Source organism: Rattus rattus, chromosome 8, assembly GCF_011064425.1.
Source record: "Rattus rattus isolate New Zealand chromosome 8, Rrattus_CSIRO_v1, whole genome shotgun sequence".
Lineage (NCBI taxonomy): Eukaryota > Metazoa > Chordata > Mammalia > Rodentia > Muridae > Rattus > Rattus rattus.
The window spans coordinates 60500836-60528008 of NC_046161.1; the positions used below are offsets into that span (position 1 = coordinate 60500836).

Consider the following 27173-nt stretch of genomic DNA (forward strand, 5'->3'; position numbering starts at 1 on the left):
GACACGTATACATCCATTAACATCTGCAACAGCCCCAATCTCTTGATGTTGGTGAGACCTGTTCTATGTGATGGTCCCTCTAAACCTAGAGAGGAGAGTCTTTCAGGGTCACGGACTTTGTGCAGTTGGCAGGCAGAAGAAAGGCTGCCCATGCTAGCCAAAACAGGTCTTTGCTAGGGATCCTTGAGTGACACGTCCATAAGCAACTCGTCCTAAGTGTGTAATGGGGCCCTGCCCGCAGGGTGCTGTTCTTAGGTGAGCTCCTTTGGGAAAAGGATCACAGGGGAAGTTACAATGCCCAAGGTGAGGGTTCTCTGTGGCATAAATGGCCCAGTGTCTTTTGCTGAGTTGCCCAGTGCAGGCAGAGATAGCCGTGCTCCATAGATGAAGAAACAGGGTTCCTTTGCCAAGTGATGAGGTCACAGAGCTAGATGTGGGTAGTGCTGGAACCAGCACCCGAGGCTTCTGACTCCTGGTGCTGTTTTACTTTGTTACAACATCCCCACCCATGTTCCCTATGAGGTCGAGTGAACATTTACCAATCCGTTCAGACTCGCTGTCGGGTGGCACAGCTCCCAAGGAAGCTGAGGTCATGATAATCCCTTGTCTTTCCACAGCGCCTAATCATTCACGAAACAATTTCATGATTTGAAATAGGTTTTTACAGCACTGGCCCCATTTTACAGATGGGAAAGTTAAGTGTCTGGTAACTGAAATGATTTACCCAAGCAAAACTGGGCCTTACATGTAGGGCAAATGTTCTACCTCTGAGCTGCATCACCATATTTTGGCTTTAAAAATATTATTTTATGTGTAGAGGTGTTTTGCTGGCATGCGTGTCTGCATATCACAGGTGCATGCTGCTAGCTGAGGCCAGAAGAGGGCATCAGATCCCCTGGAACAGGAGTTACTTGTGATTGTGACCCACTGTGTGGGTGCTGGGAATAGAACCTGGGTCCGCCGGAAGAGCAGCAAGTGCTCATAACCACTGACCCATCTCTCCAGCCCAGCTCTTGATTCTTTTTTTTTTTTGAGACAGGATTTCACTGTTCAGGCTGGCCTTGAATCCCTGATCCCCCTGCCTCTCAGTTATGAGGTCATAGATTCCCAGCTGCAGACACCTTTGGGGTCATAGATCCCTGGCTGCAGACACCTCTTGTCCCAGTAAAACTGAATTAGTGAGAACAAGCAGCTAAGGTTCCCATGATTTTGTTTCTCTGTGAATTGCTTCAGACAAATCTGGAAAAGCAGAAAGGGCTCTTTTTCTGTTTCCTTCAGAAATAGGAGACAGGTGTGGTGGTACATGCTTGTGATGTCAGCAAGGAGGATGCTGAGGCAGGAGAGTTACTGCAAATTTGAGGCCAGCCAATGAATTGTAGACCAGCAGAGGATCATAACAAGACCCTGTGTGAAAAAAAAATAATTTTTTAAAAGAGGAATCAAATAAGAGATTTGGGGAGGTGGCAATTAAGAGCTCTCACCCTCTGGAAGACCCGGGGTGAGTTCCCAAAACACATATGAGGTGGTTTACAACTGCCTGTCACTCCAGCTCCTGGGCATCTCATAACATTTCCTGGCCTGCTTGGAACCTGCACTTGTGTGCTTATATCCAGAAGCCAACACATACATCTAAATGTTAATAAAATAAAATTTAAGAGAGGAATAAAACCTATATGTCTTACAGTTACTATTGTTGAAACACCGTGACCAAAGAAACTTATAGAGGAAAGGGTTTAATTGTCTTACACGTCCACATTGCTGTTCATCACTGAAGGAAGTCAGGACAAGAACAGGGCAGGATCCTGAAGACAGCAGCTGATGCAGAGGCCATGGAGGAGTGCTGCTTACTGAATTGCTCATCATGGCTTGCTCAGCCTGCTTTCTTGTAGAATCCAGGATCACCAGGCCAGGGATGACTCCACCCACAATGAGCTGGGCCCTTCGCTGTCGATCACGAACTAGAAAAATGCCTGGTCGTATGGAGGCATTTTCCCAATTGAGGTTCTCTCTTTTCATATGACTTGAGCTTGTGTCAAGTTGAAAACTAGCCAGGACACTATCTATTAGTGGTTCTTAACCTTTCCTAGTGCCATGACCCTTTAATACAATTCCTCATGTTATGTTGCTTCTTCATAATTGTAATTTTGCTACTGTTATGAATCATAATGTAAGTGTCTGATATGCAAGATATCAGATATATGACTCCCAAAGGGGTCGGGACCCACAGGTTGAGAACCACTGGATACCGTCTCAGCCACAGGTGAGAAGCTCACGCAGACCCATTCTTAAGGAACCAAGGTTGTGGGCTTAGGCTGTTTGCTGCTTTGCAGTCGGTTGCTTTCCAGACTCAGACTCTTAGGCTTGTGTTCGTTTGTGTGGCTACCCTAAGCTTAGGTTTCTTTTCATTTCAGGATTGCGTGGTCTAGGCCTCAATGAGGAGTCCAAATATGGAGACATTCAAACAGCAGAAGGTGGAGGACTTCTATGACATCGGAGAGGAGCTGGGCAGGTAAGAGACTGCGTGAGAGGTGGAGGGCATAGATGGACAGACACACTCCTCCTGGCTGATTGGTGTTGTAAAGCTGGGCTTGTCACAGGGCCGTTGGAAGGCTTGCAAAACAGGCCCGAGGTTTATTCATCCTCACGGGTGACTCTGCAGATCTTGTGTCTCTGGAAATAGCGTCACAACAGCAGCAGAGGTGCACGGCTGGGGGCTGTTTTCTCTGTACTCTAACTGACCTCTAAGGGATATCTTCGTGTATCTGACACTTTTTCCCCCCACAAAGCCCCCTCTCCAGGCTGGCCGGACATCTGACCTGTTGCTTTTGTTCTTGGTCTCCTGTTGGGATCCTCCAGGGTTTCCCAGGAGTTTCTTTTTAGGAGCCTGAATGGGAGGTGAAGTAATCCCCTGGGAAAAGGGATTTGTATTGAGTAACGGCCACGCCAGCCTCGCCTCGTCGGGAAGTTTCTGGGATCTGAGTTATGTTCGCTCAGCCCAGAGTAGGGCTGTGCTAACTAACCCTCGTCCTCTCAAAGTCACTATTTTGTAAAGGGGGAGACTGGCTTTCTCTGAAGCTTCCCTCTGGACTTCCATTTCTAAGAATGGTTGATATTTAGATGGTAATTTAGTGGTTACGAGACACCAGTCCTGAAGTTCTGGCCTCAAAACCATGTGGGGATGGAAGTTATTTTCACTCTGGTCTTACAGGTGGGAGACGGTAGACCAGGGTTTAAAGGGGTTCCTCAAAGTTGCTGAAGGACCTGTCCGGTCTGTCCCTGCACACCCGTCCTGCTTTCTCGTGTGAGCAGGGTTCTTGCACACTCACATGTGTTTCTCAGGGCACGCCATCTCATCAGCCCTTCACACCCCGAGCCGAGGAAAACCACAGGTTGTTTAGGGTGTGTGTGAGACAGGTCAGGTAAAACAGGAAGTGTTCCGTCTTCTTTAAAACTGTTGATCTAGCACTAATTCTTATATCCCTTGTTTTAAAGGCAAACAGTATAAGGCCTCAGGGAGCCTGATTCCAAGATGAGAGGCAGTGGGGGGCATGGGTTAGGGAGTAACCCACCTAGCAGGCTGGTTAGGTGGGGAGCAAATGTCGTCAGACTTCGAGGGTCCCTCAGCTTTCTGTTGTTGATCTTGGACCTAGAAAAGAGGTACAAGGAGGATAGAGGTAGAGGCTTGGGGTGCTCTTCTGGAGCCTGCCTCTGAATGAAAAAGCGGGGTCTCTTTGCTGCAGGCCCTTCTGCCCCTACTCCCTCCAGCACAGGAAACAGCGTCTCCTGGCAGGGAACCGCCAAAGGTGTTTGAGTTGGTGTTCTTGCCTTTGCCTGTGTTCTGTGCCATGGGTACAGTGATGTGCAAGGAATTGTGCGCGTGTCCCTCCTGGAACTCCAGCCTGGTAGGGGCTTGATTGACAACAAGGCAAGAGTGGGACTGGACTGATGTCTGAGGGGCAGAGAAACTGAGAAGTTGGCTGGTCAAGGGCCCTGGAGAAGGATCCAAAGGGTGTTCCCCACTTTGGACATGAGCTGTTACAAATGGGAGACAATAAAGCCTCAGGCGCTCTCTTGTTGCAGGTGTAGAGGCTGCATGTGCCTCACAGCCTAGGGCTCTCCATCCTCAAAGATTGGTAGAGTTGACAGAGGCTGGGACCTGTGGAGTGGTCAAACACGCTAGGACTTGACCAGAAGGGGTTCATGAGCTAGAAAGGCCACCACAAATCCTCCCTTCCAGGATCCTTATTTGACAGTTGTAACTGAGGTTCAGGGTTGAGAAGGGTCCTGCAGGGGGCTATCGAACGGATTGGAATTAGAGCTACTTTGAGGACAGCCACATAGTTTTTTGGTAAGGTAGGAGGTGCTGGGGATACCCAGCCCAGGATTCTGATGTGAGGACCTACTGTGTCCCAGGCATGGCTGAAAGCGGTAGTAAGTAAAACAGGTGTCCTGTCTTCTTGCAGCCTGTGATTTATTGATGCAGAGAGGCACCAAACCAGAGGATTTACAGCGAATGAGTCATGGTCAGGTCAGATATGAAGGGAAGGGACAGGGTGCTTTGAGGATGAAGAATGGGAGATATATTTAAGATGGGCTGCTCCAAGCTCTGGCGTCCATGCTGAGTGTAGATTCTTGGCTGTACACACTTTGGCTCTGGCCTGCTCACGATGCTGGAGGTTGTCTGCTGTTTCTAGAGTGTTTAGAGAAATGCTAGTTTGGCCTTCCTAACTATCAGTGGGGAAGAACAGGAGGATACTGACCAGAGCCAGGCTCACAAAGAGAATCTCATTTAACCCGTAGTTTTATATGAAGCGAAGACTGGTGGCTTGTCCTACGTCACAAAGTGCATGTGTGATGGAATGAGGTAGGGGTTAGTGACCAAAGACCCACAAACCCAAAACCATTTTCCTTTATTTGAATGCTTCTGGGGAACGGGAGAGAATGTCAGGTAGGGGAGTTGGTTCCTTTTCCCTTTTCTGTTTGGCTTTGAGAGTAGGTGTTTGGGACCAAAGCTAGCAACACAATAAACCTCTGTGTCTCAAAACAAACAGCCAGGTGTATGACATACACCCCAGTCTCCATGCTTGAGAAGTAGCAGAAGGGGGATCTGTGTGTTGGAAACCACAGCTACCTGGTAAGACCCTGTCTTAAAACAAACAAACAAACAAAGGCAAACAAAACAAAAACCCCACAACAACAGCAGCACAGCCATATTAAATCATCAGCTAGTTTTCTTTCTGACCCTTTCTTCTAACTTGCCAAGGGTGTTTCTCACTCTTGTACACACCCCTCCCCTTTTGTGTCTACTTGTGCATGGTGTTCACATTCCTCTAAGAGCTAAGGAGGCCCAAACAGCAAGGAGGGGCCGGCGGCTCAGGGAGAGGCCGGGTGTGAGATTAGGGCTACCACGCATTTGTGTTGGGCTCTTTGATGTCAGGTAACATCTAGTTTCCTATCTCAGGTATCAGACCACACTGAAACTAAGGCCACGCACCTTCTGTGGCTGTTTCTGCCCTTGCCATTCCCCCATTGTTAAAAATGTTACTTTTAGGGGGCTGGAGAGATGGCTCAGAGGTTAAGAGTACTGGCTGTCCTTTTAAAAGACCTGAGTTCAATTCCCAGCACCATAAGGTAGCTCACTATGTCTGGAATCAGATTCCAGGGAATCTGCTATCTTCTGGCCTCCATGGCCCTAGGCGTGCCTATGATACACAGACATACATGCATGCAAAACACCCACACATTGAAAAAATTATACTTTTTAATTGAGATCCAAATTAGTTGCTATCCTCTCAATAGCTTACTATAACCCCCTCCATCCCACCCTATCCCATACCCTTCCTAAAGAATTAATTAGCTTTTCTTCTAACACCCCCGGGCTTCTGGGTACTTCAGCCATGGGTCTCCACGCCCACTGTGGTGTTCGTCCCTGTCCTTTTACACTTGGTGGGTTCTCAGCACCCACTGACACCTATAATTAAACGCAGAGCTATCTGGAAGGTGCTTTGAGTTAAACGTGAAGTGGACGGCCTCTGTCACACCCTGCTCTCATAAGCCCTGGAATTGAGATAGAAGGGAACACAGGACACAAAACACCTCCCTCCACGGAGTACTCATCACCGACTCTTTGTTAAAAAAGATTTACCTGTTTGTTTATTTGTGTGTGTGTGAGATTGTGGGTATGTGTACATGCATGCAAATGCTATGAAGACCAGAAGCACCAGATCCCTACAGCTGGAGTTACAAGAGTGTGTGAGCTTGTCAGTACTGGGTACCGAACTCAGGTCTTCTGCAATATCAGTACACAATCTCAACCTGAAGTCATCTCTCCAGTCCGACTGTATTTAATTCCTTTAATTAGTTAATTACATTTTTTTTCTGGGTATGTGGGAGTTGATTCTCTCCTTCATCGTGTGGGGCCTGGAGACTGAACTTGGGTCGTCAGGCTAGGGGGCAGGCAGCTTTCTGCACTGAGCCATCTTGGTGGCCCTGTGTTTAATTCTCATACCACCGTGCGATACAGAGACAGTTCCAATCCAGCACATGAGGAAGCTCAGCCCTGAAGCACTGAGGGAACAGAAGTGAAGTGAAGACGACAAACCTCAGAGAAAGTCCAGGTTGAAAACCAGGGACTTTCTCTAGGCAGAGCCCTGTTCCTCACCCTGATCTGGGACTTTTGCGCTGGTATTTCCTGCCTCTGAGAATGTGAAGTGACTGGCTCATGTCAAGGCTCAATACAAGGGGACTCAGTGTTCTCATTTGACAGCTGGGGCAAACAAGAGAAGTAAAGATATATATTTATGGTCATGCAGTCTGATGAGGACAACCAGGACTCAATTCTAGGCCTGTCACTTTTGGGAAGGTCATGTTCTTTATAGATTCATTTGTGTATGAGTGTACACATGAGTTCACCAGCTCAGTGTAGACATGCTTGGTGTTGGCCTCAAGGAAGCCTTCTAGGCTATAGTTGTGCCCTAGACTATAAGCCAGCAGCTTCTATTAGGTGAGCATGTGTGCGTGTGTGTGTGCATGTGTGTGCATGTGTGTGTGTGTCTGTGTGTGCATGTAGATGTTTTCTAGACTATATACTAGTGACTTCTATAGGGTGTGTATGTGTGTGTGTGTGTGTGTGTCTGTGTGTGCATGTAGATGTGTCCTAGACTATAAACCAGTGACTTCTATAAGGTGTGTGTGTGTGTGTGTGTGTGTGTGTGTGTGTGTGTGTGTGTGTCCGTGTATGCATGTAGATGTTAGGGTTTCCATGTGTGCTTTAGGCTATGTCTCAGGTACCTATTGTCTATTGGACATTGTCACAGCACAGGAGAGTTAGGGGTCAGTTTTTGTTGAGCTTGAAGCTCAACTTGGGCCCAGGAATACTCTGAAAAGCAAATGAAATGAACCCTGAAAACGTGTACCAGGAGTTCAGATGAGGAACCTACCGCTTTGGGAGGGGTGCGTTCTCATGATTGAGTCCCAGAGCTGGTGATGAGGGATCCTTAAAGAGAGGATTGTGTCAGGACTCAGGAGTGGTAGGCCTGGGCTTGGGCAGACAAGGGTGAAAAACCCCAGCTGCCTGCAGAGAGCCCTGGATGACAGAGATCCTGGATGAGGGAGGGGGTCTGTTCATCACCCATTGTAAGGAAAACAAAGCACAAAGCCACTCAAACAAAGTGGCAGCATGGAGCCCGCTTTAGTCAGTGGGAAGCTTAGCATACATGCAAATTGTTCTGATTGATGGGTGGGTCCTGCGGAGCTCAGTTTACACTGTGAGTACCTAAGGGTTGAGAGACTCTCTTAGGGGTCATTGATGCCATCATCTCCCCAGGATTTATAGATGTCCTTTATTTGCTATTCATTTCTTGCCAGCATGTAGATGTGTGTGTGTGTGTGTGTGTGTGTGTGTGTGTGTGTGCGTGCGTGCACGTGTGCGTGTGCGTGTGCATGTGTATGTGTATGTGTGTACCTATGGAGACCAAAGGGGGCATCAGATCGATCTCCTGGAATTGGAGTTATAGGCAATTGTGTGCTAGCTGCCCATTGTAGGTGCTGGGAACCAGCAAGTGCTCTTAACCACTGAGCCATCTCTCTAGCACTTATCTATCTATCTATCTATCTATCTATCTATCTATCTATCTATCTATCTATCTATCTATCTATCTATCTATCTATCTATGTATCTGTGCATGTGAGTGTGGGATGGAGGGTGTCCCAGGCCACAGAGTGTCTATGTACGGAAGTCAGAGGACAACTTGTGGAAGGAGACTCTCTCCTTCCACCTGGTGGGTCTCAGGGATTGAGCTCAGGTCATCAGGCTTGGGGATAAGTGCCTTTACTGCCTGAGTCATCTTGCTGGCCCTAGATATCCCAGCGTTTAGCATCTTTTTATCCCCTTTCTTCCTTCTCTGTCTGTCTTCTTTCTTTTTATCCCCCGAGGCTGTGGGTGTTTCTGTCCATCATTGTCTCTGAGACATTTGAAAGTGGTTGCAGACACAATGCCTCTTCATCTCATGATACTTTATTATGTATTTCCTAAGGACACAGACCTTCTCTTTCATCACCAGGACATTTAACACTATAAGCAGTCACTTTTATTCTAAGTATATCAACATTTGTGTGTGTGTGTGTGTGTGTGTGTGTGTGTGTGTGTGTGTGTGTGTGTTTTGTGTAAGGATGTTGATAGACTATATCACTATGTAGCCCAGGTTTGCTGCAAATTTGCTGTATAACTCAGGTTGGTCTCCGACTGGCACTCCTGCTTCTGTCTCCTGGTGCTGGGGTTACAGGTACATGTCACCTGTAAAAAAAGGGGATAAAAAGATGCTAAACACTGGGATATCTAGGGCCTGACTCTCCTAGCCTTTAGTATTTTGGGGGTTTTTTTTTGTTTGTTTTGTTTTATTTTGTTTTCCCCCCTTGAGACAGGATCTCATATATCCCAGGCTAGTCTTGAACTTGCTATTACAGCTGAGGATGACCTTGACTTTGCAATCCTTCTGCGTCCATTCCTTCCTAAGCGGTAGGTTAGCAGTGCGTGCCTGGTTTCTGTGGTGCTGGGGATGGAGCCTGCAGCTCTGTGTATGTTAGGCAAGCACCCTACACACGGAGCCCTGACACCGCCACTAGTGTTCCTTGTAGTTTTTTCTCCCTACTTTACCCAGTACAGGATTGTGTGGTGTAGTATTCCGTTGTCACTGCTCTGTAGCCATCTTTAATCTTGAACGGTGCCCTGTGTGATAATGGTATTTTAAAAAAAATGGCCTTTTAAAAAGGAAGTATAGATCGGTTAACTTCATCCTGTTCTCCTCCTTAAACATTATCAATTAACACTTCTGGGTTTTTAAAAAAGTGCTGATAAGAGTGCTTCTGTGAATTCACTTGTTCAGAGTCCTCTCTTGGCATTATTTCTGTTGGGTATGTTCCCAGAGGTGGCATACCGAGGCGAGAGTTATGGCTGATTTGCTTAAGCGTTGAATGGAGAAATACTAAGCAGTGCGTCTCCAGCAAGTGTGCATTTCTTGTGGCCTTGCCAACACTCACTCCTTGGTATTGGTGTGTGTGTGTGTGTGTGTGTGTGTGTGTGTGTGTGTGTGTGTGTGTGTGTGTGTTTGTGTGGTATGTTAAGATTTTTCCATTGGGAATTTCAAGTAGTAAAAATCTCGTTTACTTTCCCCTTAATCCTAGCCTTTATTGTCTTTGTTTCTTTACTTTTCCGTCTACAGTATTTCTGTCTCATTTCATGGATGAGGTGAAGTTCTAGCCACAGCAGGAAGGTGGGGCACACACAATACGCTCCGTTTCACAATATGATGGAAACAAGGCACTCCACTGACCCAGGCTAGCGGGGCCGAGGGCAGATCTTGGCACAGATGGGTGGTGCTCCCTCTTTCCGTTGTAGAAAGGATGCATAGTCCTGGGGCACCCAGAACGCTAGTCCCAGGGTTCTGCTTGGAGGCATGAAGACTGCCGTTGGGAGAGTGGGTGTTTGAGATAGGGGTGCTTTCAAAAGGAAACAGGAGCGAGCTCTCATTCTCCCTGTTGCTAGGGAAACCAGAGCTGGGGCTCTGGGCCTCCCCATCACCTCATCTGGAGTAGAGCACCCAGGACTCCTATGCAGTGTAGTGAGTTCTGCTGCCAGGCTTGACACCCAGGGTGTCCCCCGAGGGACAGCCACAGCCTCGTCACATTGCCCAGCCTCAGTGTAGACTTTCGAACCTAAGGACTTTATTCCACGTTGCCTAGTCCAGGGGACAGAAAACTGCATGAAAAATCTGAGTTGACCTGTGAGAGACAGACCCTGGAGCTCGTCAGGCGGACAGGCTGGGTTTGTGTGTCAGTGGGACACAGCTAGAGTCATCAGAGAGGAAGGCGTCTCGGCTGAGGGAATGCCTCCCTGAGACCCCGCTGTAAGGCATGTTCTCATCCTACTATTTGCTATAATAGCAAGTTCAAGGCTAGTCTGGGATCTTTGGGGGAGGGCCCAGCCCGCTGTGGGGAGTGCCATCCTTGGGCTGGTGGTCCTGGGTTCTATAAGAAAGCAGGCAGAGCAGGCCAGGGGAAGCAAGCCAGTCAGCAGCGCCCCTCCATGGCCTCTGCATCAGCTCCTGCCTCCAGGTTCCTGCCCTGCTTGAGTTTCTGTCCTGACTTCTGGTGAGGAATGTCAATGTGGAAGTGTAAGCTGAATTAACCACTTTCCTCCCCAACTTGCTTTTTTTTTCTTTTTCTTTTCCATCTTTATTAACTTGGGTTTTTCTTATTTACATTTTAAATGTTATTCCCTTTCCCGGTTTCCAGGCCAATATCCCCCTAACCCTTCCCTCTCCCCTTCTATATAGGTGTTCCCCTTCCCATCCTCCCCCCATTACCGCCCTCCTCCCAACAATCCTTTTCACTGGGGTTCCAGCCCTGGCAGGACCAAGGGCTTCCCCTTCCACTGGTGCTCTTACTAGGCTATTCATTGCTACCTATGAGGTTGGAGTCCAGGGTCAGTCCATGTACAGTCTTTGGGTAGTGGCTTAGTCCCTGGAAGCTCTGGTTGCTTGGCATTGTTGTTCATATGGGGTCTCAAGCCCCTTCAGCTCTTTCAGTCCTTTCTCTGATTCCTTCAACAGGGGTCCCGTTCTCAGTTCCGTGGTTTGCTGCTGGCATTGGCCTATGTATTTGCCATATTCTGGCTGTGTCTCTCAGGAGAGATCTACATCCGGTTCCTGTCAGCCTGCACTTCTTTGCTTCATCTATCTTATCTAGTTTGTGGCTTTATATGTATGGGCCACATGTGGGGCAGGCTCTGAATGGGCGATCCTTCAGCCTCTGTTCTAAACTTTGCCTCCCTATTCCCTCCCAAGGGTATTCTTGTTCCCCTTTTAAAGAAGGAGTGAAGCATCCACATTTTGGTCATCCTTCTTGAGTTTCATGTGCTCTGTGCATCTAGGGTAATTCGAGCATTTGGGCTAATATCCACTTATCAATGAGTGCATACCATGTGTGTTTTTCTGTAATTGGGTTACCTCACTCAGGATGATATTTTCCAGTTCCATCCATTTGCCTATGGATTTCATAAAGTCATTGTTTTTGATAGCTGAGTAGTATTCCATTGTGTAGATGTACCACATTTTCTGTATCCATTCCTCTGTTGAAGGGCATCTGGGTTCTTTCCAGCTTCTTGCTATTAGAAATAAGGCTGCTATGAACATAGTGGAGCACGTGTCTTTGTTATATGTTGGAGCATCTTTTGGTTATATGCCCAAGAGAGATATAGCTGGGTCCTCAGGTAGTTCAATGTCCAACTTTCTGAGGAACCTCCAGACTGATTTCCAGAATGGTTGTACCAGTCTGCAATCCCACCAACAATGGAGGAGTGTTCCTCTTTCTCCACATCCTCACCAGCATCTGCTGTCGCCGGAGTTTTTGATCTTAGCCATTCTGACTGGTTTGAAGTGGAATCTCAGGGTTGTTTTGATTTGCATTTCCCTTATGACTAAAGATGTTGAACATTTCTTTAGGTGCTTCTCACCTATTCGATATTCCTCAGCTGTGAATTCTTTGTTTAGTTCTGAACCCCATTTTTTAATAGGGTTATTTGTCTCCCTGCAGTCTAACTTCGTGAGTTCTTTGTATATTTTAGATATAAGCCCTCTATCAATTGTAAGATTGGTAAAGATCTTTTCCCAATCTGTTGGTTGCCATTTTGTCCTAACAACAGTGTCCTTTGCCTTACAGAAGCTTTGTAGTTTTATGAGATCCCATTTGTCAATTCTTGATCTTAGAGCATAAGCCATTGGTGTTTTGTTAAGGAAATTTTCTCCAGTGCCCATGTGTTCGAGATTCCTCCCCACATTTTCTTCTATTAGTTTGAGTGTATCTGGTTTGATGTGGAGGTCCTTGATCCACTTGGACTTAAGCTTTGTACAGGGTGATAAGAATGGATCAATTTGCATTCTTCTACATGCTGACCTCCAGTTGAACCAGCACCATTTGCTGAAAATGCTATCTTTTTTCCATTGGATGGTTTTGGCTCCTTTGTCAAATATCAAGTGACCATAGGTGTGTGGGTTCATTTCTGGGTCTTCAATTCTATTCCACTGGTCTATCTGCCTGTCTCTGTACAGTTTTTATCACTATTGCTCTGTAATACTGCTTGAATTCAGGGATAGTGATTCCCCTGGAAGTCCTTTTATTGTTGAGGATAGTTTTAGCTATCCTGGGTTTTTTGTTATTCCAGATGAATTTGCAAATTGTTCTGTCTAACTCTATGAAGAATTGGATTGGAATTTTGATGGGGATTGCATTGAATCTGAGGATGGCTTTTGGTAAAATGGCCATTTTTACTATATTAATCCTGCCAATCCATGAGCATGGAAGATCTTTCCATCTTCTGAGATCTTCCTCAATTTCTTTCTTCAGAGTCTTGAAGTTCTTATCATACAGATCTTTCACTTGCTTGGTTAAAGTCACACCGAGGTATTTTATATTATTTGGGACTATAATGAAGGGTGTCGTTTCCCTAATTTCTTTCTCAGCTTGTTTCTCTTTTGTATAGAGGAAAGCTACTGATTTATTTGAGTTAATTTTATACCCAGCCACTTTGCTGAAGGTGTTTTTCAGGTTTAGTAGTTCTCTGGTGGAACTTTTGGGATCACTTAAATATACTATCATATCATCTGCAAATAGAAGGGGTGTTGAATTTTGTCAAATGCTTTCTCAGCATCTAATGAAATGATCATGTGGTTTTTATCTTTCAGTTTGTTTATATAATGGATTACGTTGATGGTTTTCCATATATTAAACCATCTCTGCATACCTGGAATGAAGCTTACTTGATCATGATGGATGATTGTTTTGATGTGTTCTTGGATTTGGTTTGCAAGAATTTTATTGAGTATTTTTGTGTCGATATTCATAAGGGAAATTGGTCTGAAGTTCTCTTTCTTTGTTGGGTCTTTGTGTGGTTTAGGTATAAGAGTAATTGTGGCTTCATAGAAGGAATTTGATAGCGCTCCATCTGTTTCAATTTTGTGGAACAGTTTGGATAGTTTTGGTATGAGGTCTTCTATGAAGGTCTGATAGAATTCTGCACTGAACCCATCTGGACCTGGGCTCTTTTTGGTTGGGAGACTTTTAATAACTGCTTTTATTTCTTTAGGAATTATGGGGCTGTTTAGATGGTTTATCTGTTCCTGATTTAACTTTGGTACCTGGTATCTGTCTGGGAAACTGTCCATTTCCTACAGATTTTTCAAGTTTTGTTGAATATAGGCTTTTGTAGTAGGATCTGATGATTTTTTGAATTTCCTCTGATTCTGTTGTTATGTCTCCCTCCCAACTTGCTTTTTGGTCACGGTGTTCATCACAGCAATAGAAACCCTGACTAAGGAGTTAGGATTGGTTGTTTTGTTTTGGTTTTTAAAATAAAAACAAAATTGTGTGTGTGTGTGTGTGTGTGTGTGTGTGTGTGTGTGTGTGTGTGTGTGATAAAGCCTTTTACTGCCTCTTATGAGCTTGGGGTCAAAGATATGGGCTGCTATGCCCAGCTAGGATAGGTTTTACAAGTGAACTTTTCTAGTATATTTGATAGTAGGGAACTCTAGCCTAGGAACCCTAAGCAAGAAAAATGGTGTCTGTACTCCCATATCTGTTTGAGGATCAACATTATTTTTTAAAAATCTTCAGTTATTTAGTATATGTTGAATTACAACACTTCAAAACATGCAGAAATTTTGCTTTTTCCCATGTTATATAATACCCAGATAACCGTGTGGATCTTGCTTTTTGGTCTCCAGTCCCTCAAATATTTACCATTTGGCCCTTTGCTGAGAAAAATGTGCCTGCTTCTGTTCCTCTTCAGGAGAGCTGACTGTTTACACAGTAGAACTCCTTAAAGTGGACTCTCAAGGAGGAGAAGGAACCAGGGTATAAATAGGTCTTAGTGAAAGGGGAAGAGGCCCCCGGGCTCCTAGGCCCCCAACCCCCCTGCTCCCTTGCTCCCCCTCACCAACCCATACAGGCCCCCAGACTCTCAGGGCTCAAGGGTGCTGAGAGTCCCCTTGTCCATTTCATGGCTGGGATGTCTTCCCGTCATACCGCTATGACAGCATCTAACCTGAGGCTCTGATATTCTAATCTTGAGTCCTGAGCTGCTGGACTGTAGTAGGCTGGTCACAGGGCCTGGAGTGTGACAAAATGACCTCTGTCTTTAGGTCACTTATGCTTAGCACTTCAGGGTGAAACTACAAGCAGAGAGGAGACCATGGTTGCTGTGGTTCTTTCTGGTTAGCGTGGCATTCTCACCAGTCTGTGCTTTGGAGGTGTCTGTGCTGAGAGACAAACAAGGGGGTGAGAGCAACTGAGACCCACTCTGGAGGACAGCCCAGGGCCAGACCCCAAAGGGCCCATCCTAGCAGCACAAGTCTTGAACTCTGGAGTCACCAAGTGCACACACGATCCTGGCTCAGGCGTTGTGAAATGTTTGGTGTGAACAGATTGACTCTTTTCTCATAGGCTGTGTTTATTTGTCCTGAAACGGCCACTGACTCACAGGGCTGTCAAAACCCCACCTGTACAATATGAGTCCTCTGTGTTTTCTGTCCTTTTGGGATCTCCACCCTTTAAGATTCAATGTCCAAATAAAAATGAATATTCCTGGCCTGGTAGCACACACCTTTAATCCCAGCACTTGGTAGGCAGAGGCAGGCAGCTCTCTTGAGTTTGAGGCCAGCTTGGTCAACACAATGAGTTTCAAGCCAGCCAGAGCTACACAGTGAGTCCCTTTCTCAGAAATAGTGGTGGTAGCAGCAGCATTGGCAGTGGTGATGGTGGCCTAGGTGATGGTGGCTGAGGTGATGTGTGTGTGTGGGGGGGGGGCGGCGTTTGGAGAGGTGGCTCAGCAGTTGAGTCCTTGTAGGCTTGCAGAGAACCTGGGTTTGGTTCCCAGTGCCCAGACAGTGGGCCTTTAACTCCAGTTCCAGGGAATCAGACACCTTCTTCTGGCTTCCACATGCATCAGGCATGCACATGGTACATACATGCGAACACAGGCATTTATACATACACATAAAATAAAAACAACCTTTTTTTCCCTTTAAAGAACATTCCGTTCCACACTACCAGGAAATCCGATTACCTGACCTAACCCTTCCAAGGCCCCCAGAGAGTGCTTCCTCCTCCACAGCCAGGCTCTCAGAGCTGGGGGACCACCTTGCTGTACACAAGGCTACCCTTTCTCTGTGACCTAACCCAGCAGGGACCAAGGGCCCAATCTGTATCTGCCCCTCATCTCTGAGAGGACTGCAGGGTCAACTGAGTTCCATGCCATCATCAGAGGTGCTGAGAGGAAATTCTGCACAGAGAAGACCGTGTCTCCCAGTGGGATGACAGACATCTCTGATCACGTGACTTGTGCACTCTGCCACGCTGCCATTGGCTTTTCTTGTACTTACCGCCCAAGAGAGGTGGTCCATCCTTCCACAGTTGGGCAGTTGGACAGTGTTTAGATAGCCTCTCCCTGGGTGAACATTGAATCTTTTCCTTTTTTGTTTTCTGTTTCTGGTTTGTCTTTTATTTTTGAGTCAGGGTTTCACAGTGTAGTCCTGACTGGCCTTAGATTCATGATTCTCCTGCCTCTGTTTTCTACCTACTGTGATTACAGGCATGTGCCACCATAGCCATTGACTTCTTTTGTAGATTCAAAGGTGTGTTGAAATTTTCCCCCAAAACAAAGCCAGTTCTCAGATGGTTGTCAATAAAGTCCTTGTCGTGCAAGGTGGATGGCCCCCGAGGAGCAGGACTCAGTGTTGGTGTCTGGCCTGCACACACACACACACACACACACACACACACACACACACACACATATGCATTCACGCACGCACGCATGTACACACACACGCACACACACACACATGCACACACACACATATGCATTCACGCACGCACGCACGCACGCATGCACATACCACCACCACCATTATCACCACAACAATAGCAATCCAAACAGAACAGACAGTAGAAAGCCACTGTGTCCATCTTACAGATAAGAAAACAAAAGTACAAAGGCCCAGTCTCTGCCCTGGAGAACAGAGAAGACAGATGAGTGGAGATAAGGCATCCACGCACCATCCTTGAAATGACTCCTGAGAGGAAGAGGTTTAAAAGCCCATCTTCCTGTTCTTACAGTGAATGGACCTGGGTTTGATTCCTAGTACTCACCTGGTGGCCCACAACTATCTGTAACTCCAGTTCTAGGATCTGATTCCAAGCACATTCTACAGGTGGTACATATGTATATGCTCACACACATAACATAAGAATAAATATATATTTAAAAGCCATCTTAAAGCAGGATATCTCAGTAATTGTTGAGTTTGGAGTCGTGACTGACATCTCATGTGACCCCTGATGTGGGGTTCTCCTGGAGTCTGTGATGCCCCTATAAGACTTCCTACTGGTTAGGAAGGTCTCCAGGCACTAGGTTAGAGGCTCTGGATGCCCCTCTCTCTTCCACAGTTCCCAGCGTCCCTTCCCTCTGGGAAGTTAGTTTGCTAGGCTACATCTGCGGGGCAGCTAAACTTCCATCTCTAGCATGCGGTCAAGAACTGGTCCTTTAAGGTCAAAGGTCGAACTTGGGTGTGCATTACTGCTGGTGGCCTGTGTGAGACTGGGAAAGTTGTTTCAACTCTCAGACCCTTGGTTTTCTTCATGTGTGGATGAGAAAGGTGATGTGTAATGTGTACTTTATCAGTTAAAGATTTGAACCCAGCCCTCTCCTGAGGACTTTATGAGGTTATGGCTGAGACTTGAAGCATGACGATTGTCATGTGTGGCCACACATGAACCACGGATTTCAAACAAACATGCATGCAAGAGTTGAGATTTAGAAGTCTGGGATGGTGCTTGCTTCTGTGTAGAATACACAATTGTACAAAGTCAGTTCTTCAGATGATCCTTGAGACACACAGTAGGCTCTCTGGGATGTTGGTTTATTCTTTCCTTTCCTTCATTAAAGAAGTTTCTTTGTCATTTTGGCTTTGTCTTGGCTATGTTAATTTACTTACAATGGATGCCTTCTGGGCTCTGTTCTTTCCCACTCTGTGTGTGTGTGTGTGTGTGTGTGTGTGTGTGTGTGTTTATGTGCATGCACACATGTATATGTATATATATATGTATGTGTTCATGAGTATATGTGTGTATGCATATGTGCATGTGTGTATATATATGTAAATGTGTGTGCACAAGTGTGTGCATGAACATGTGCATATGGTCATGTACATATGTGTATATTTGTGCGTGTGTGCATGCATACACGTTGGAGGTCAGAGGACAACCTCTAATGTTGGTTTTTACCCTTCACCTCTTTTGAGAGGTGGCGTCTGCCACTGTGCACACCAGTCTAGCTGGCGCATGAGCCTCTGGGGAGTCTCCCGTTTCCACTCCCTATCTAGCTATAGGAATGCTGGGGTTGGAGACATGTCCTACTGTGTGGGTTCTGGTGATCTGAGCTCAGGTCTCGCCTTGGCTGGCAAGTGCTTTTACGCAGTGAGCCATTTTCCCTAGCATAACCTAATGCTTTGAGGAAAATAACCATTGGCCAGAGGAAGAATGTTGACTATCAAGTTGTCCACAATTGCAGGGCCGCTCCTCCATTGTCTCTGCAAGATTGCTATGCCTAGCACTATCGAGGCTTGCTGGCCCTTGTTGATTTTGACTGGCGAGTTGATAGTTACCCTTGTAAAAACCGCTTTACGTGCCTCAGACGCATGTACTTCTTTCAGTTGCTACTTCAGTTTGCTCTTTTCAGGGTAGGGGACTCAGCCATGTCGTCCTGCACAGCATCTGAAACGGTGTCGGGAGAAAGTGACTGCTAGACTGAAGGAGGTAGCTCGGCTAGCCCACCGCCTCACCCATTCATTGTGGAAGAGTTCTCACTGCAGCCGCTCCGCCGAGGCTCTTAGTGAACCGTTCTTTTTCTGCGGATCCTCTGCTCTTGTTCCTCCTCTTGTCTTCTTCCTAACTTCTCTCAGCCCTCATACTTTATAAATACCTCCTTTCCTTCGGAGACCTTCACATGGGTTCCTCTTCCCAGCCCCATCCAATTCATCGCCCCTAGCGTTCGTTTTGTAGATCCCTGTCTTAAGCAGCGTGCTTTCTAGGGTTCAGGCTGCATTCCAAGCTAGACTGTGAACCCTTTGAAGATGGGCCCAAGCGTCAGTCATGGTGTCCTGGGTACTTCTGGTAGGTAGCTGGGTATATTTACATTAGGTGTTCAATACACATGGGCTGTCGCAGTCACAGGCTGTGTCCAGCCGTTGCTGGGCCCCCGAGGGCTATGAATTTGTGTCTGTACCAGGGAGAAGGTAAAGATGCAGTCCTGGGTGGCATTTCGTCAAGGCCCTGCTCCACGACCTTTATTGTTTTCTTGTCAGGGTAAGACAGAGCCAAGGGACAAGCATGTGGAACTATTTGATATTCTCTGGCTATTTAGAATATTTACTTGTGCGCTTTGCAGTGTCCCAGGATCATCCTGCATCGCAACATCTTTTTGCACTGGTGTGGGCCTGGTGACCCTTGTCCCGACTTGTTTCTTCAACCCTAGGTGGAGCCAGGTTCTTTGGACCCAGCGAGAAGCACCTTCTCTCAGGAAGGTGTGGTCCTGGTGAGGGCTGTTTTTGTAGGCAGGGCCTGCTCCCATCTGAGTAGGAAGAAGAGGAAGAATCCTGTTGCTATGGAAACTCCAGATCAGAGTTGGGGCTTTCTTGGGCTTTCCAAGGATTAGAAGAATAAAAGACTCAGCTGTGCTCTCTGGATCATCTGCCATAGACTTGGAATGAAGAACTCGATTCAGATACCAGTTTACCAAACAATATGCTGTGTCCTTGATGTGGTGCTGTCCCTTTGGGTCCTATGTCATGTCAGTGGCAGAGGCAGGATGTGAGGACAAGTCTCACTCGAGGTTCCTTAGTGTTTCCACTTCCTTTTTTTTCTTTTCTTCTTTTTTTTCAGAGCTGGGGACTGAACCCAGGGCCTTGCGCTTGCTAGGCAAGCGCTCTACCACTGAGCTAAATCCCCAACCCCATGTTTCCATTTCTTTATAGAAACATTTTGCATATTTGGTGCCACAAAAAGTCACCTTTCCTTTTAACATGTTTCTTTTGCTTCCCTTGAGAAAAGGACCTTGTTCCAGAGCCCTGTTGTTGGAGGTCTCCCTCAAACCATGATCCCCCTGTTTTTCCTTTCTGTCAGTATTTCCTTTAGGTCTTAGACTTTAGATTACCCAATGGATATATTTCTTGACAGTCTTCCAGGAGAGATGTTGCCTTGGGGAGGCATCTTGTCATCATTGGTGCATAATGCAGATATGAGTGAGGGGCCAGCTAGAGGTCACTTTGAATAATCACTTACCATTGATCCTGAAGACCTGAGTTCAGTCCTCAGGACCTATGTGGTAGAAGGAGAGAAACAACGCCTGAAAGTTATCCTCTGACTTCGACACGTATGCTGTGACGTGTGCAAAACCATACCCAATAATTAAATAACACACATTAAAAAAAGAAGAAAACCTAACAAACTACTATTTAATGCTAGCTGGAGGACTGAGGGTGTCATAGTATCACTTAATCATTATTTCAAGAGACTGGGCCACTCTGGGAAGACCCTTGTGAGAAATGGATCCTCTCAAAAACCTTGGCCCAAGTTTTAGCTCCAGTTAGTTATATTCTGTTGCCTTCCCAGCTAGTCCTCCATGTCGATGGACTCCGTGAGACAAGACGGTGTTAACATGTTAACATAGGAGCGGAAGAGTCCTGGCTTTAGTTCTGGACTGCATGTGCTTAGGCAGGCCCTTTCCCTCTGAGCAGTCGTCCCCTCCCCTCTCCCTATCTCGCTCTGTAGACCAGAGTGGCCTTGAACTCATACAGACCACCTGCCCTTGCCTCTTGAGCACACATCAGACTCAGCTCCTCTATTTGTGAAGCGCTCCCCAGCACTCCATCCTGTCAAGCTTATGTGAGGCATCCTCACTGGCCAGCAGCCACCTGTCAGAGAGTCCAGATCCACTCCCCTGGTGCTGTGGCCTGTGGTACAGTAAAGCCTGCGGGTGCCACCAAGACTGCTGCAGCCGCTGTGATTAGACAAGGTGACTTGGCACCATGTCTGTGACCAGTGCCTGTTTTAGCAACGTGGTAAATATTGACTCTGCAGTGTGAACGTGGACAGGAGAGATGGCTGCATTAACTCATTCAGAGGGGAGAAGTTCACCCACCCCTGATAACACGAGATGGAGTTATGCAATTGGGAGTTTCCTCTCCCCAACCAACATGTTGTTTAGGAGTGGAGAGAGTAGAAGAGAATGAGAAAGCCTTCCATGTCTGGTCAGTGACCAGCTGGCTCTCCGATTCATTTGTTAGTTTAAAAAATGAATGTCACATGGAGAAATAATACACAAGCATAGAGGGGGAAAATATGCTTTTCTAATTTGCTTTTTAAAAATTCCACTTATTTATTTGCACACATATACAGTGCATGTGGAGGTCAGGGGACAACTTGTAGGAGTCAGTTCTCTTCCTTCACCTTGTCTATCCTCAGGCTTGTCTGAAGCACTTTTACCCACAAGCATCTTGGTTGGCAGAGCTGTTCACCAGCCATTTTTCCAGGCCTTTATGCTGTCTATAACAATGACAGCATATCTTTTATTCGTTTTTGTTTTATTTTTTTTATTTTTTATTTTTTGAGATAGAGTGTCCTGGAACTCACTCTATAGACCAGGTTGGCCTCGAACTCACAGAGATCTGCCTGCCTCTGCCTCCCGAGGGCTGCTGGGATTAAAGGTGTGCACCACCATGCCTGGTTTATATAGTATCTTTTATAATTGGAAATGAAATTTCTTCCAAAGAGTCTGAAGGATCTTTCAGAATCATCCAGGTATTTTTGTGTCTTGCACCGTGACACCAAAAACAAAGTCTGTGTAACAGAACTCAATTTCATGGTGTTTACCTGCCGGTCTGGAACCATGAAAGTGGAATGTGGTAGGAAAAAGAATTCCAGTCCTGTCAGATTTCAGGACTGCGCTTTCTCTGTCAATAGTCATTCAGTGGCTTTGAGTACTTCCTGGTTGCCAGGCCTGCCCTCCATCAGGACACATGGTTGGGGACTGGGCACACTGGGCAGTGGTTACTTGAGAGCTAGAGGTGGGAGGAGCCGATATGGAGGAGGGCCCAGGTCGTGGAAACTGGAGAACTGGGGTGAGGGTTAGGGCTGGGAGTAGCATCAGAATAATTACCACTGATTTCGTGCTAGCATTGTTGCAGGACCTTCTGTGCTGGTACTAACCCCCCAAAAATTTGGTAGAATAGGCTCCAGCTACCTTCTAGGGAACAGGGTACCTGGGCCAGGACAGTCAGTTCTCCAAGGCCGTAGAGCCGGTCAGCAGACTACATAACATTTGCCCCTTCTGTCAGGCCGGGCTGCCTCTCATGGTTCACAGTTCTGCACTAGAGAGTCTACCAAATGAGTACGCAGTGTCCCTATCTGGGTTGAGGACCGGCGGAGGGGGAGGCAGCCCAACTGTAAGACATGGGTGGGCTGCAGAGATGTGGCAGCTGAACGCAGAGCCGGGTGTGTCAGCCCTCAGCAGTGGGACAACCCTAGTAGGCCAGTTGGCCTAAACTGTGGGGCTTTAAGAATCATGGGACAGATGGCCGCTTTTGAGGTATCTTTTGGTCAGCCTGGAGGTCCTTCATTTGCTGACTGTTTGTATGGGGAAGGCCCTTGGTGAGGATGGGGGCTGGATTGTAGGGAGGCTCTGAGGTGAGGAGAAGTTGGTCTGATGGCTTTCCTTGTACCTGGTTGACTAAACCACCAAAGGGGTCTTAAGGCTGCAGCTTTTCAGGTGTATTAGGGTGTCTGAGTCTGAGGAAGTCATTGACTCTGGTCCCACAGGATCTGTCTGAGAAATCTCCTGTCTGCACACTGTAAGCAGAAAGTGCTTGTCCCCAGATAAGAACCTGTCTTCCCAGAGTGCCTCGGAGTCTGCTCTTATCACACAAAGTCAGTTTCCACTTAGCTCATTTTCTTAGGAGGAAGGATTTGTGTCTGGGGGAGGGGTGGCATATTTGTTGTTTGTTTTAGCCTAAGCGGCCGAGTTGATTAGAACCCACCAGCACTCATAAAAACGGCTTATTCCACGGTCAGGCTATTTTGAGCTGTGGCTGGAATATTTTTGGTTTTCAGGCAAAGCCACGTAGAAGTTTGTAATTTGATGTGGGGAAGGTTTTAAAGTTGCAAAAAAACCGAAAAGGAGCTGTGGTGTTTGCGTTCTCTCAGGCCACTCGCCTGGGTTCTGGCTTTTTACCTGATAGAAGGAGCCTGCCTGTGGAACCAGGTACACAAGCGCTCTCAGTCAGATCTTTCTTCTGCAGTGCTAGAAAGGCTCAGAGAGGGTAAGGTCATAGTCACACACCTCTAGAAGAGCGATGTCACGGTCGAGCCAGGCTTTCTGTCTGGATCGGAAGTAAGCTTTGCGTTCATTTTAAGGTATTGGCTCAGGTAGTGGGATGTGAGTCCTCTGCACACAGGCAGGTGTGATAACTGGGCCGGACTCAGCAGGACTGACAGTTTGGGGCCAGTGTGGTGCTTTGCCCTCCAAGACCTTTTTGGGTCTGCTGCTGCTGGTGGTGGTGGTGGTGGTGGTGGTGGTGGTGGTGGTGGTGGTTTTCACTTGTTCCATGGAGCGGTGAGGTGGAGAGAGAAGTTTTAGCTCTATTTTACGGAGAAGGAAGATAGTGCCTTGGAGTGACTCATTATGCACTTGTTATTCACAAAACAAATATGTATTGGACACCTAGGAGGCACGAGGGTCTGAGGTCATAGCTAGTGACTGGGGCAGAAGAGATTTGAAGGCAAACAAGAGGGAACACAGTAGGTACAGGAGCTGCTTCATTTTTATTGTCAACTTGACACGGCCTAGAGCCACCTGGGAAGAAGGAGCCTGGTTTGAGGAGTTGCTAGATCAGATTGGCCTGTGGCCGTGTCTGCAAGAGACCGACTTGATGATTGACATGGGAAAGTCCAGTCCACCGCAGGCAGCACCATCCCTAGGCAGGGGGATCTCAGTTGTATGAGAAAACTAGATGGGCATGCAGTGAGCATGCAGTAAGCAGCCTCCCTCCATGGTTTCTGCTTCGGGTTCTGGCCTTGAAGTCCTGCCCCGACTGCTCTCGATGAAGGACTGTGACCCGGAAGTGTAAGAGGAAATAAACCCTTTCCTCACCCAAGTTGCTGTTGGTCATGGTGTTTATCCCAGCAGGAGAAAGTAAATTAGAACAGGGTCCAATGTCCCCTGCGTGAGGTTCCTGGAGATGAGCTATGCCGTTAACTCTGTTCACTAAGAAGACTCGGGCCATTGCTGCAGGATTCTTTTGATACGATGTAAATAATGGCAGTAATAATTGCCAGCGCTCGTTATGGGTCTGCTGTATAGAGGACATAGGCGAGATGTTTTACCTGTGCCATGTCTATTGTCACATAACCCTGTGAGGCAACAGTTGTTGGCCTTATTTGACAGAAGAGCTGCAACTCATGTTCTAAGCCACCTTGGGGTTAAAGTTGGGTACTATGGGCGACAGATCCAGAACAGTTTTTGCTGAACCTCATCACCTCTCTTTGATGACAAGCTTTGAGGAACCCGATAGAGAAGGATGGATGATTCCAGCATCTTCTGGATGCTCCTAGTGAAAAAGAGTCAGGTATGACAGTGCTCAGGTACGTGGATTGGACCGTGGCTCTGACAGAGAATCTGTGAGAGGTTTTTATACTCTGCCAACTGGCAGCAAATGCCTGAGAGAGAGGAGGGTGTGTGTGGGGGGTGGAGTGGGGGGAGGGTCATCTCGTTATCTCTTTGTCTAGTTGGTCTAATGTCTTCATCAGCCAGATTCCCTGGGCACTGCGAACCCTGACGAATCCCTGAGCCTCTTTCCTTTGCCGCATTAGTTTCCCAGGGCTGCCATATCAAACGATCATCAAGTGGGTGGCTTAAAGCCTCAGAAATCTACCCCTCCTAGTTAGAGAGGTCAGAAATCTGGAATCAAGGTGTTGCCAGCGCTGGTTCTCCCTCAGTGGGAGCCCCTTTCCATGTCTTCCTGACTCACAGAGCCTGACAATAGTCTTTAATGTTCCTTACACCACTTTCTCCTTGTGCGTCTGAGAGCCCTGCCTCTCCTTCCCTCCCCTGCTTCACTGACATTAGGTTTAGGACTTGCCTACATAATTTAGTATTGTTCTCCTCTCAAGACCCTCAAGTTGATTACGTCTAGGAAGACTTAACAAATATGTCCATAGTCACATTTTCTAGGGGTAAGTCATTGGACAGATCTCCCAGGAGTCGCTGTCCACTCCTATGTCCTCATCATTTCTTTGGAGTTAGTGTACTCACCTCAGGCCACTCCATCCTCATATCAGCTGCTCTGGCCCTGTACCCTCCCAGGTCTGATAGTGACATAGGTCTTGGTTCCCTGTTACTCACCAATGGATAGGCCTTGTAGAAAGGGCCCACAGAGCCCTGGGATGAGCTGTTCTTGTGTTTCAAGGTGGTGACTCCTACCTTGACTATGTTGCCTTTATCTTGTGTGGTAGTGGCAGGCAAGTGAGTATGATTGGCCTGGCAGAGCTCCAGGTCAGCCGGGCAGTTTGTCCTGCCAGATTGACACTGGCACAGATCTCTGACCACAAGTTGGTCCAATCCTACTGTTTTACCTATGTGTCACTCTACAAAAATCTGTTCTTCCGTCAGGTCCCTGATCCTATCCTCTTAGGGATGAGACTTACTGTGTGCCTCTTGGTTCCCAGCAATTTGTACCTGGCAGTTTACCTCTCTTCCCTGAACTGGGTCATGTGTTATTTTTATTTAATGGTATTAGCTTACCTAAGAGCACAGTCCCTGTTTCTCTGCTGAGAAGTAAGCTTCCCTGTGACATCTTGGATGTAGCTTTTGAGAAATAGCAGTTGCCTCCTGGGTGCTAATCTGTCATAGAAAAGTGTCTATCTACTTATTAGTATTTTCATTAGTACATGTTAGTATATATTTTACAAATATATAATGTATTTGTAAAGTATTCCTCCTCTCCTGTTCAATTAGTACTGTTTCATTAGTACATGTTAGTATATATTTTACAAATATATAATGTATTTGTAAAGTATTCCTCCTCTCCTGTTCATTAGTACTGTTTCATTAGTACATGTTAGTATATATTTTACAAATATATAATGTATTTGTAAAGTATTCCTCCTCTCCTGTTCATTAGTACTGTTTCATTAGTACATGTTAGTATATATTTTACAAATATATAATGTATTTGTAAAGTATTCCTCCTCTCCTGTTCATTAGTACTGTTTCATTAGTACATGTTAGTATATATTTTACAAATATATAATGTATTTGTAAAGTATTCCTCCTCTCCTGTTCATTAGTACTGTTTCATTAGTACATGTTAGTATATATTTTACAAATATATAATGTATTTGTAAAGTATTCCTCCTCTCCTGTTCATTAGTACTGTTTCATTAGTACATGTTAGTATATATTTTACAAATATATAATGTATTTGTAAAGTATTCCTCCTCTCCTGTTCATTAGTACTGTTTCATTAGTACATGTTAGTATATATTTTACAAATATATAATGTATTTGTAAAGTATTCCTCCTCTCCTGTTCATTAGTACTGTTTCATTAGTACATATTAGTATATATTTTACAAATATATAATGTATTTGTAAAGTATTCCTCCTCTCCTGTTCCCCCTCACGTCTTCTGATCCCCTTCCTCCTCCCACCTAGTCCTTCTTCCACTTTAAAAAATATGTATGTATATGTGTGCCTATGTAAGTATATATGTGCTTATGCATGTGTATATGTATGTATGTGTGCATGTATGTATACATGTATGTATATATGTGAAACAAGGTCTCACTATGTAGCTCTGACTGACCTAGACTTGCTGTGTAGACCAGGTTGACCTTGAACTCACAGAGGCCTGCCTGCCTTTGCCTCCCAAATGCTAAAGTGGAAGGCCAACACACCCGGCTCATTTGTTTGCCTAAGGAGGATATTTTATCTCACTCCATTTCTGTTCCTAAATTTTCAGGTGACTTTGTCAGACATTTCCTTAGTTTCTACTTCTTTCTTAGGGAAGCCAGAGCATTGGTGGTGAGATGTTCTTGAAGACCTCCATTTAGCCTGATCATTCTGTGATTATCCCAACAGCCTTTATCCAAAGGCTCATGTCAGAGGATGGCAGGGCCTTGGCCAGTGTGAATGTTATTCCCATGACCACAGGAGGGTCACTAATAGTGGTTCCCCAACTCTGGTCTTGGGTGGGTAGTTTCATGTCAACTCAAAAGGAGCTCTAGTTATCTGACGGGAGGACAGCTGGATTGAGAAAATGTCTCTATAATATCAATCTGTAGGCAAGCCTGTAGGGCCTTTTCTTAATTAGTGATAGTATGGGAGGGCCCAGGCCATGTGGGTAGTACCATCCCTGGCTGGTGGTTCTGGGATCTATACGAAAGCAGGCTGAGCAGGCCATGAGTAGGACGCCAGTAAGCAGCCTCTTCCACAGTCAGTGTCTGCAGCAGCTCCTGACTCCAGGTTTCGGCTCTGTTTGAGTTCCTGCTCTCAATGCTTTTGATGATGAA

The 27173-nt window shown here is 46.3% G+C and overlaps 1 protein-coding gene across 2 annotated transcripts in view; it reads left to right on the forward strand.

Annotated features, from left to right (window-relative positions):
- Window positions 1-2423: 2423 nt before the first annotated feature.
- Dapk2 (death associated protein kinase 2) overlaps window positions 2424-27173 on the forward strand; it is a 111061-nt gene continuing 86311 nt past the window's right edge. For both annotated transcript variants that reach the window (XM_032909716.1, XM_032909715.1), the window contains exon 1: window positions 2424-2509. In XM_032909716.1, coding sequence (XP_032765607.1) covers window positions 2433-2509 — 77 coding nt within the window. In that variant the 5' untranslated portion in view covers window positions 2424-2432. The remainder of the gene's footprint in view (window positions 2510-27173) is intronic.